The sequence below is a fragment of the Staurois parvus genome, unplaced genomic scaffold (genome assembly GCF_062004578.1).
Source record: "Staurois parvus isolate SC_StPar_1 unplaced genomic scaffold, SC_StPar_1.0 ptg002313l, whole genome shotgun sequence".
NCBI classification, from domain to species: domain Eukaryota; kingdom Metazoa; phylum Chordata; class Amphibia; order Anura; family Ranidae; genus Staurois; species Staurois parvus.
This window is the reverse complement of record NW_028320109.1, coordinates 1-11,068: the sequence shown is the minus strand read 5'-3', so window position 1 is coordinate 11,068 and position 11,068 is coordinate 1. Positions and strand designations below refer to the sequence as shown.

Here is an 11,068-nt window from a genome sequence, read left to right as displayed (position 1 = left end):
TACGGCCCGCTATGTGATCACCGGATGGCTAGCTCTGAGATCTCTGTACGGCCCGCTCTGCGATCCCCGGATGGCCAGCTCTGAGATCTCTGTACGGCCCGCTCTGCGATCCCCGGATGGCGAGCTGTGAGATCTCTGTACGGCCCGCTCTGCGATCCCCGGATGGCTAGCTCTGAGATCTCTGTACGGCCCGCTCTGCGATCCCCGGATGGCTAGCTCTGAGATCTCTGTACAGCCCGCTCTGCGGTCCACAGATGGGCCCGATTTTGGGATCCCCAGATGGCTAGCTGTGAGATCTCTGTACGGCCCGCTCTGCGATCCCCAGATGGCTAGCTCCGAGATCTCTGTACGGCCCGCTATGTGATCACCGGATGGCTAGCTCTGAGATCTCTGTACGGCCCGCTCTGCGATCCCCGGATGGCCAGCTCTGAGATCTCTGCACGGCCCGCTCTGCGATCCCCGGATGGCTAGCTCTGAGATCTCTGTACGGCCCGCTCTGCGATCCCCGGATGGCTAGCTGTGAGATCTCTGTACGGCCCGCTCTGCGATCCCCGGATGGCTAGCTCTGAGATCTCTGTACAGCCCGCTCTGCGGTCCACAGATGGCCCGATTTTGGGCTCCCCAGATGGCTAGCTGTGAGATCTCTGCACGGCCGTCTCTGCGATCCCAGGATGGCCAGCTCTGAGATCTCTATACGGCCCGCTCTGTGATCCCCGGATGGCTAGCTCTGAGATCTCTGTACGGTCCGCTCTGCGATCCCCGGATGGCCAGCTCTGAGATCCCTGTACGGCCCGCTCTGCGATCCCCGGATGGCCAGCTCTGAGATCTCTGTACGGCCCGCTCTGCGATCCCCGGATGGCTAGCTCTGAGATCTCTGTACAGCCCGCTCTGTGATCCCCGGATGGCTAGCTCCGAGATCTCTGTACGACCCGCTCTGCGATCCCCGGATGGCTAGCTGTGAGATCTCTGTACGGCCCGCTCTGCGATCCCCGGATGGCTAGCTCTGAGATCTCTGCACGATCCCCGGATGGCTAGCTCTGAGATCTCTGTACGGCCCGCTCTGCGATCCCCGGATGGCTAGCTCTGAGATCTCTGTACAGCCCGCTCTGCGATCCCCGGATGGCTAGCTTCGAGATCTCTGTACGGCCCGCTCTGCGATCCCCGGATGGCTAGCTCCGAGATCTCTGCACGATCCGCTCTGCGATCCCCGGATGGCTAGCTCTGAGATCTCTGTACGGCCCGCTCTGCGATCCCCGGATTGCTAGCTCCGAGATCTCTGTACGGCCCGCTCTGCGATCCCCGGATGGCTAGCTCTGAGATCTCTATACGGCCCACTCTGTGATCCCCGGATGGCTAGCTCTGAGATCTCTGCACGGCCCGCTCTGCGATCCCCGGATTGCTAGCTCCGAGATCTCTGCACGGCCCGCTCTGCGATCCCCGGATGGCTAGCTCTGAGATCTCTGTACGGCCCGCTCTGCGATCCCCGGATGGCTAGCTCTGAGATCTCTATACGGCCCACTCTGTGATCCCCGGATGGCTAGCTCTGAGATCTCTGTACGGCCCGCTCTGCGATCCCCGGATGTCTAGCTCTGAGATCTCTGTACGGCCCGCTCTGCGATCCCCGGATGGCTAGCTGTGAGATCTCTGTACAGCCCGCTCTGCGATCCCCGGATGGCTAGCTGTGAGATCTCTGTACGGCCCGCTCTGCGATCCCCGGATGGCTAGCTGTGAGATCTCTGTACAGCCCGCTCTGCGATCCCCGGATGGCTAGCTGTGAGATCTCTGTACGGCCCGCTCTGCGATCCCCGGATTGCTAGCTCCGAGATCTCTGTACGGCCCGCTCTGAGATCCCCGCATGGATTATTATACGGCAGGTATTGGTGTGAGAGCTTCTATTGGCCAGCTCCATCTAGCCAAACCATGTGTACGTCTGTCCATCCAGTCCTGAGATTTACCCAGCCAGGCTGCTGACCTGACATGTTCCTACTGCAATGAGCTGGGCTTGGACCCGTGAACCTGCTCTCCATGGGGGAGGGGCTCTTATGACGCGGTTCCCATTACTGTGCATAGAGGACGCATTATTAACGCAACTTTTTTTTTTTCTTTACTGGACCAAACATATCGCCGAAACCGCAGCCAGGGGAGGGGTTAGGGGTCCTGCGTCCTCCGCAAAACACGAGAGAAATATCATCCCGGAGATGGGAGGAGCTTCAGCAAGAGTATACAAACCCACACACACCCGGGACACAGCGGGGACACCCGGCCACCCGGGGACACCCGGATAGAGGGGACAGAGCGGGGGACACCCGGGACAGAGCGGGGGACACCCAGATAGAGGGGACACACCTGGACACCCGGATAGAGGGGACACGAGGGGGGGACACCCAGATAGAGGGGACACAGGGAGGACACCCAAATAGAGGGGACATGGGGGGGGGGGGGACACCCGGATAGAGGGGACATGGGGGGGGGGGACGACACCCAGATAGAGGGGTCACGGGGGGGGGACACCCGGATAGAGGGGACACGGGGGGGGGACACCCGGATAGAGGGGACATGGGGGGGGGGGACACCCGGATAGAGGGGACACGGGGGGGGGGACACCCAGATAGAGGGGACATGGGGGGGGACACCCAGATAGAGGGGACATGGGGGGGGGGACGACACCCAGATAGAGGGGACATGGGGGGGGGGGACGCCCAGATAGAGGGGTCACGGGGGGGGGGGGACACCCGGATAGAGGGGACACGGGGGGGACACCCGGATAGAGGGGACACGGGGGGGCAGCAGGATAGACCGGAGGGGACCCGGTAAGGCGGCACAGAGCGGAGTACATAAAGCCTCAGCCCCGCCCCTCCTGTGGGCTCTCAGTAGGAAGCCCCTCCTCGGGGTGGGCGGGGTTTCTCTCCTCCCGCGCTCTGCGTTGATTGGCCGCGCCGTCCGTACGTCATGACGTGTCCCGGTTGGTGCGTGTGAGGCGGCGCGGTGTGTCAGGCCGCTATGGCTCCGCGGCTCCAGCTGGAGAAGGCGGCCTGGAGATGGACCGACACCGTCCGCCCGGAGGACGTCACCCGGGAACACATCGAGACCGCCTACCGGATCCGCCTGGAGCCCTGTGTGCGCGGGGTGTGCAGGTGACTGACTGGGGAGGGGGAAGGGACTTGTTCACCACACACCGATATCACCCTCCACCACTCAGGGGACCGCCCCCCCCAGACACCGACCGGGGGGAGGGGAACTAACGGGATACCGACCGGGGGGAGGGGAACTAACGGTACTCACTGACACCGGACTGTACTGTGAGGGAATGGGGAACTATCCCCCCCCCCCCCGACTGTCATCTCTGTCCCCCTCCCCCTCCGACTGTCATCTCTGTCCCCCCTCCCCCTCCGACTGTCATCTCTGTCCCTCCCCCCCCCCCGACTGTCATCTCTGTCCCCCTCCCCCCCCGACTGTCATCTCTGTCCCCCTCCCCCCCCGACTGTCATCTCTGTCCCCTCCGACTGTCATCTCTGTCCCCCTCCCCCCCCCGACTGTCATCTCTGTCCCCCTCCCCCCCCCCGACTGTCATCTCTGTCCCCCTCCCCCCCCGACTGTCATCTCTGTCCCCCTCCCCCCCCCGACTGTCATCTCTGTCCCCCTCCCCCCCCCGACTGTCATCTCTGTCCCCCTCCCCCCCCGACTGTCATCTCTGGTCCCCTCCCCCCCCGACTGTCATCTCTGTCCCCCTCCCCCCCGACTGTCATCTCTGTCCCCCTCCCCCCCGACTGTCATCTCTGTCCCCTCCCCCCCGACTGTCGCCTCTGTCCCCCTCCCCCCCCCCCCCCGTCTGTCGCCTCTGTCCCCCCCCCCCCCCCCCCCCGACTGTCGCCTCTGTCCCCCTCCCCCCCCCCCGACTGTCGCCTCTGTCCCCCCCCCCCCCCCGACTGTCGCCTCTGTCCCCCCCCCCCCGACTGTCGCCTCTGTCCCCCCCCCCCGACTGTCGCCTCTGTCCCCCCCACCCCTCCCCCTCTCAGAGATGTGATTTCTCCCCCAGGAGGAACTGTAAGGGGAACCCCAACTGTCTGGTGGGGGTTGGAGAACACGTGTGGTTGGGGAGATCGATGAGAACAGCTTCCATAACATCGATGATCCCAACTGTGAGAGAAGGAAGAAGGTCAGTGCTGTCTCCAAACCGGGGGCGGGTGTCGGGTGGTCTCTGGGGCGGGTGTCGGGTGGTCTCCAGGCTGGGGGCGGGTGTCGGGTGTTGGGTGGTCTCCAGGCTGGGGGCGGGTGTCGGGTGGTGGGTGTTGGGTGGTCTCCAGGCTGGGGGCGGGTGTCGGGTGGTGGGTGTTGGGTGGTCTCCAGGCTGGGGGCGGGTGTCGGGTGGTGGGTGTTGGGTGGTCTCCCAGGCTGGGGGCGGGTGCGGGGTGGTGGGTGTGGGTGGTCTCCAGGCTGGGGGCGGGTGTCGGGTGGTGGGTGTTGGGTGGTCTCCAGGCTGGGGGCGGGTGTCGGGTGGTGGGTGTTGGGTGGTCTCCAGGCTGGGGGCGGGTGTCGGGTGGTGGGTGTTGGGTGGTCTCCAGGCTGGGGGCGGGTGTCGGGTGGTCTCTGGTGGGTGTCGGGTGTTGGGTGGTCTCCAGGCTGGGGGCGGGTGTCGGGTGGTGGGTGTTGGGTGGTCTCCAGGCTGGGGGCGGGTGTCGGGTGGTGGGTGTTGGGTGGTCTCAGGCTGGGGGCGGGTGTCGGGTGGTGGGTGTTGGGTGGTCTCCAGGCTGGGGCGGGTGTCGGGTGGTCTCTGGTGGGTGTTGGGTGGTCTCCAGGCTGGGGGCGGGTGTCGGGTGGTCTCTGGTGGGTGTCGGTGGTGGGTGGTCTCCAGGCTGGGGGCGGGTGTCGGGTGGTCTCTGGTGGGTGTCGGGTGGTGGGTGTTGGGTGGTCTCCAGGCTGGGGGCGGGTGTCGGGTGGTCTCTGGTGGGTGTCGGGTGTTGGGTGGTCTCCAGGCTGGGGGCGGGTGTCGGGTGGTGGGTGTTGGGTGGTCTCCAGGCTGGGGGCGGGTGTCGGGTGGTGGGTGTTGGGTGGTCTCCAGGCTGGGGCGGGTGTCGGGTGGTGGGTGTTGGGTGGTCTCCAGGCTGGGGGCGGGTGTCGGGTGGTGGGTGTTGGGTGGTCTCCAGGCTGGGGGCGGGTGTCGGGTGGTGGGTGTTGGGTGGTCTCCAGGCTGGGGGCGGGTGTCGGGTGGTGGGTGTTGGGTGGTCTCCAGGCTGGGGGCGGGTGTCGGGTGGTGGGTGTTGGGTGGTCTCCAGGCTGGGGGCGGGTGTCGGGTGGTCTCTGGTGGGTGTTGGGTGGTCTCCAGGCTGGGGGCGGGTGTCGGGTGGTCTCTGGTGGGTGTCGGGTGGTGGGTGGTCTCCAGCTGGGGGCGGGTGTCGGGTGGTCTCTGGTGGGTGTCGGGTGTTGGGTGGTCTCCAGGCTGGGGGCGGGTGTCGGGTGGTGGGTGTTGGGTGGTCTCCAGGCTGGGGGCGGGTGTCGGGTGGTGGGTGTTGGGTGGTCTCCAGGCTGGGGGCGGGTGTCGGGTGGTGGGTGTTGGGTGGTCTCCAGGCTGGGGCGGGTGTCGGGAGGGTGGGTGTTGGGTGGTCTCCAGGCTGGGGGCGGGTGTCGGGTGGTGGGTGTTGGGTGGTCTCCAGGCTGGGGGCGGGTGTCGGGTGGTGGGTGTTGGGTGGTCTCCAGGCTGGGGGCGGGTGTCGGGTGGTCTCTGGTGGGTGTCGGGTGTTGGGTGGTCTCCAGGCTGGGGGGCGGGTGTCGGGTGGTGGGTGTTGGGTGGTCTCCAGGCTGGGGGCGGGTGTCGGGTGGTGGGTGTTGGGTGGTCTCCAGGCTGGGGTCGGGTGGTCTCTGGTGGGTGTCGGGTGGTCTCCAGGCTGGGGGCGGGTGTCGGGTGGTCTCTGGTGGGTGTTGGGTGGTCTCCAGGCTGGGGGCGGGTGTCGGGTGGTCTCTGGTGGGTGGTGGGTGTTGGGTGGTCTCCAGGCTGGGGGAGGGTGTCGGGTGGTGGGTGTGGGTGGTCTCCAGGCTGGGGGCGGGTGTCGGGTGGTCTCTGGTGGGTGTCGGGTGTTGGGTGGTCTCCAGGCTGGGGGCGGGTGTCGGGTGGTGGGTGTTGGGTGGTCTCCAGGCTGGGGGCGGGTGTCGGGTGGTGGGTGTTGGGTGGTCTCCAGGCTGGGGGCGGGTGTCGGGTGGTGGGTGTCGGGTGGTCTCTGGTGGGTGTTGGGTGGTCTCCAGGCTGGGGGCGGGTGTCGGGTGGTGGGTGTCGGGTGGTCTCCAGGCTGGGGGCGGGTGTTGGGTGGTCTCTGGTGGGTGGTCTCCAGGCTGGGGGCGGGTGTTGGGTGGTCTCTGGTGGGTGGTCTCCAGGCTGGGGGCGGGTGTCGGGTGGTCTCTGGTGGGTGGTCTCCAGGCTGGGGGCGGGTGTCGGGTGGTCTCTGGTGGGTGGTCTCCAGGCTGGGGGCGGGTGTCGGGTGGTCTCTGGTGGGTGTTGAGTGGTCTCCAGGCTGGGGGCGGGTGTCGGGTGGTCTCTGGTGGGTGGTCTCCAGGCTGGGGGCGGGTGTTGGGTGGTCTCTGGTGGGTGGTCTCCAGGCTGGGGGCGGGTGTCGGGTGGTCTCTGGTGGGTGGTCTCCAGGCTGGGGTCGGGTGGTCTCTGGTGGGTGTCGGGCTCTTCTCTGGGCCGTGTGTGTGTTGGGTTGTCACGGTCTCTCTTCTTCCAGAACACGTTTGTGGGGCTGACCAATCTGGGGGCCACGTGTTACGTGAACACCTTCGTCCAGGTGTGGTTCCTGAACATGGAGCTGCGCCGCGCTCTCTACCTGTACGAGGATCCCACCAGTGTGGAGAAGGTGGAGGAGTGCATCCAGGAGGACAAAGGTGGGACTGCAGGCTCAGCATCGGGGGGGGGGGGTCACCTGCAGGCCTGATATGTGCACAGAATGCAGGAGGGGGGAACCTCAACCTCAGCAGTCACCCCTGAAAATGAATAAAGATGGGGGGGTGGCTGACGTGACCCTCACAGATTCTGGTGATCGTTCTTGAAATTGTGGGGGTGAGAGGTGCTGTTAGGGGGGATATGGATAGTGAAGGTGACCTGTGATTGGTTGGGGGGTATATGGATAGTGAAGGTGACCTGTGATTGGTTGGGGGGGGGTATATGGATAGTGGAGGTGACCTGTGATTGGTTGGGGGGGGGGCAGGGGGGATATGGATAGTGGAGGTGACCTGTGATTGGTTGGGGGGGGAAATGGATAGTGGAGGTGACCTGTGATTGGTTGGGGGGGATATGGATAGTGAAGGTGACCTGTGATTGGTTGGGGGGGGGGGTATATGGATAGTGGAGGTGACCTGTGATTGGTTGGGGGGGGGGCAGGGGGGATATGGATAGTGGAGGTGACCTGTGATTGGTTGGGGGGGGGGGGAAATGGATAGTGGAGGTGACCTGTGATTGGTTGGGGGGATATGGATCGTGAAGGTGACCTGTGATTGGTTGGGGGTGGGGGGGGGGGGCAGGGGGGGATATGGATAGTGAAGGTGACCTGTGATTGGTTGGGGGGGGATATGGATAGTGGAGGTGACCTGTGATTGGTTGGGGGGGGATATGGATAGTGGAGGTGACCTGTGATTGGTTGGGGGGGGATATGGATAGTGGAGGTGACCTGTGATTGGTCGGGGGGGGGGCAGGGGGGTATATGGATAGTGGGGGTGACCTGTGATTGGTTGGGGGGGGGGGGGGGGCAGGGGGGTATATGGATAGTGGAGGTGACCTGTGATTGGTCGGTTGGGGGGGCAGGGGGGTATATGGATAGTGGGGGTAACCTGTGATTGGGGGGGTTATGTCTAGTATTCGCTCACATGATCGCCCGCCATGCGTGTTTACTGACCCATGTTCTGTCCCGTGTCCCCGCAGAGTATGAGCCGCAGAGCATCTGTGAACACCTGCAGTACCTCTTCGCTCTGCTGCAGAACAGTAACAGGCGGTACATCGACCCCTCCGGCTTCATCCGAGCGCTGGGATTGGACACTGGGCAGCAGCAGGTGAGACTTTTGTATAAATCCGCACTGAACCTATCGGTGCGCTAAATGACAGCAAGCCCCGCCCACACCGCACCTCATACCTGTCCTTACCCTGGGAACCCAGAGGACAGCGCATGTCCATGTAGTCCTCCTTCCTCCAGGGAGCGACCTCATACCCGTCCTTACCCTGGAACCCAGGACAGCGCATGTCATGTAGTCCTCCTTCCTCCAGGGAGCGCACCTCATACCCGTCCTTACCCTGGGAACCCAGAGGACAGCGCATGTCATGTAGTCCTCCTTCCTCCAGGGAGCGCACCTCATACCCGTCCTTACCCTGGGAACCCAGAGGACAGCGCATGTCATGTAGTCCTCCTTCCTCCAGGGAGCGCACCTCATACCCGTCCTTACCCTGGGAACCCAGAGGACAGCGCATGTCATGTAGTCCTCCTTCCTCCAGGGAGCGCACCTCATACCCGTCCTTACCCTGGGAACCCAGAGGACAGCGCATGTCATGTAGTCCTCCTCCTCCAGGGAGCGCACCTCACTGTCCTCCGAGGGCTGCAACTTCCGGGTTTACTTTCTTGTCTCCAGATCTGTCCCCCCGGAACCGGCCAATCGGCCTTGTTGTCTGACCCTGGGGGGGGCGAATGAGGCGCTTTGTAAACACTGATGGGGGGATGTTCTGTATACACACTGATGGGGGGTGTTCTGTATACACTGATGGGGGGTGTTCTGTATACACTGATGGGGGGGTGTTCTGTATACACTGATGGGGGGGTGTTCTGTATACACTGATGGGGGGGTGTTCTGTATACACTGATGGGGGGGTGTTCTGTATACACTGATGGGGGGGTGTTCTGTATACACTGATGGGGGGGTGTTCTGTATACACTGATGGGGGGACGTTCTGTATACACTGATGGGGGGACGTTCTGTATATACACTGATGGGGGGTGTTCTGTATACACACTGATGGGGGGACGTTCTGTATACACACTGATGGGGGGACGTTCTGTATACACTGATGGGGGGGACGTTCTGTATACACACTGATGGGGGGGTGTTCTGTATACACACTGACGGGGGGGGCGTTCTGTATACACACTGATGGGGGGACGTTCTGTATACACACTGATGGGGGGGGTGTTCTGTATACACACTGATGGGGGGGACGTTCTGTATACACACTGATGGGGGGACGTTCGTTTACACTGATGGGGGGACGTTCTGTATACACACTGATGGGGGGACGTTCTGTATACACACTGATGGGGGACGTTCTGTATACACTGATGGGGGGGTGCTCTGTAAACACTGATGGGGGGGTGCTCTGTATACACTGATGGGGGGGTGTTCTGTATACACTCTGATGGGGGGGTGTTCTGTATACACTCTGATGGGGGGGTGTTCTGTATACACTGATGGGGGGGGTGTTCTGTATACACTCTGATGGGGGGGTGTTCTGTATACACACTGATGGGGGGGTGTTCTGTATACACACTGATGGGGGGGTGTTCCTGTATACACACTGACGGGGGGACGTTCTGTATACACACTGACGGGGGGGACGTTCTGTATACACACTGACGGGGGGACGTTCTGTATACACACTGACGGGGGACGTTCTGTATACACACTGACGGGGGGGACGTTCTGTATACACACTGACGGGGGGACGTTCTGTATACACACTGACGGGGGGGGACGTTCTGTATACACACTGACGGGGGGGACGTTCTGTATACACACTGACGGGGGGGACGTTCTGTATACACTCTGACGGGGGGGACGTTCTGTATACACACTGACGGGGGGGACGTTCTGTATACACACTGACGGGGGGGACGTTCTGTATACACACTGACGGGGGGGACCGTTCTGTATACACACTGACGGGGGGGACGTTCTGTATACACACTGACGGGGGGGCGTTCTGTATACACTCTGACGGGGGGCGTTCTGTATACACTCTGATGGGGGGGTGTACCCTGCATAGACTCTGATCAGGACCCCCTTGTTTTTTTCTTCCTCTCTATGAATGGAGGAGGGGAGATGCATTGATCCTCTATAACTCCTTGCATAGAGATGAAAAAAAAAAAAGATAAATATTAAAAATAAAAGAGGAAATCCCTGGATCAAAGTGTGATCTAGCTCAGTGTCAGGGTTAGTGTTTGGGAAAAGGTTAGGGTCGAAGGTCAGGATTTAAAAAATTTTTTTTTAATTGGTGTCCGTGTGTTTTTAGGGAAAAAAAACACCCCAAAAACAAAATGTGTGCTATTGTTTCTGGGCTGCACTCCGGGTGCACACATATGGTATCGGCAAGATGGAAATGTATTTTGGGTTGTTCTTTGGTGGTAGGTTATGGTAATAACAAGAAACAGATATGGATCAACGAGACATAATTAGTGACAGGTCCTCTTTATGGAGAGATATGGGGGGGGACATAATTAGTGACGGGTCCTCTTTATGGAGAGATATGGATCAACGAGACATAATTAGTGACAGTCCTCTTTATGGAGAGATATGGGGGGGGGACATAATTAGTGACAGGTCCTCTTTATGGAGAGATATGGGGGGGGGGGACATAATTAGTGACGGGTCCTCTTTATGGAGAGGTATGGGGGGGGGGATCAACGAGACATAATTAGTGACGGGTCCTCTTTATGGAGAGATATGGGGGGGGACATAATTAGTGACGGGTCCTCTTTATGGAGAGATATGGGGGGGACATAATTAGTGACAGGTCCTCTTTATGGAGAGATATGGGGGGGGGACAATGAGACATAATTAGTGACGGGTCCTCTTTATGGAGAGATATGGGGGGGGGACAATGAGACATAATTAGTGACAGGTCCTCTTTATGGAGAGATATGGGGGGGGGACAATGAGACATAATTAGTGACAGGTCCTCTTTATGGAGAGATATGGGGGGGGGACAATGAGACATAATTAGTGACAGGTCCTCTTTATGGAGAGATATGGGGGGGGACAATGAGACATAATTAGTGACAGGTCCTCTTTATGGAGAGGTATGGGGGGGGGGATCAACGAGGAC

General features: G+C 61.5%; 1 protein-coding gene across 1 annotated transcript; it reads left to right on the top strand.

Annotated features, from left to right (window-relative positions):
- Window positions 1-2,922: 2,922 nt before the first annotated feature.
- USP48 (ubiquitin specific peptidase 48) lies at window positions 2,923-8,034 on the top strand (the record flags this gene model as incomplete). Its single annotated transcript, XM_089665738.1, is given in 5 exon segments — window positions 2,923-3,134; window positions 4,037-4,089; window positions 4,092-4,156; window positions 6,717-6,873; window positions 7,907-8,034. Coding segments are annotated over 5 exon segments (537 nt in total), but the record flags the coding sequence as incomplete, so codon positions are not given.
- Between the last annotated feature and the right edge of the window lie 3,034 nt (window positions 8,035-11,068).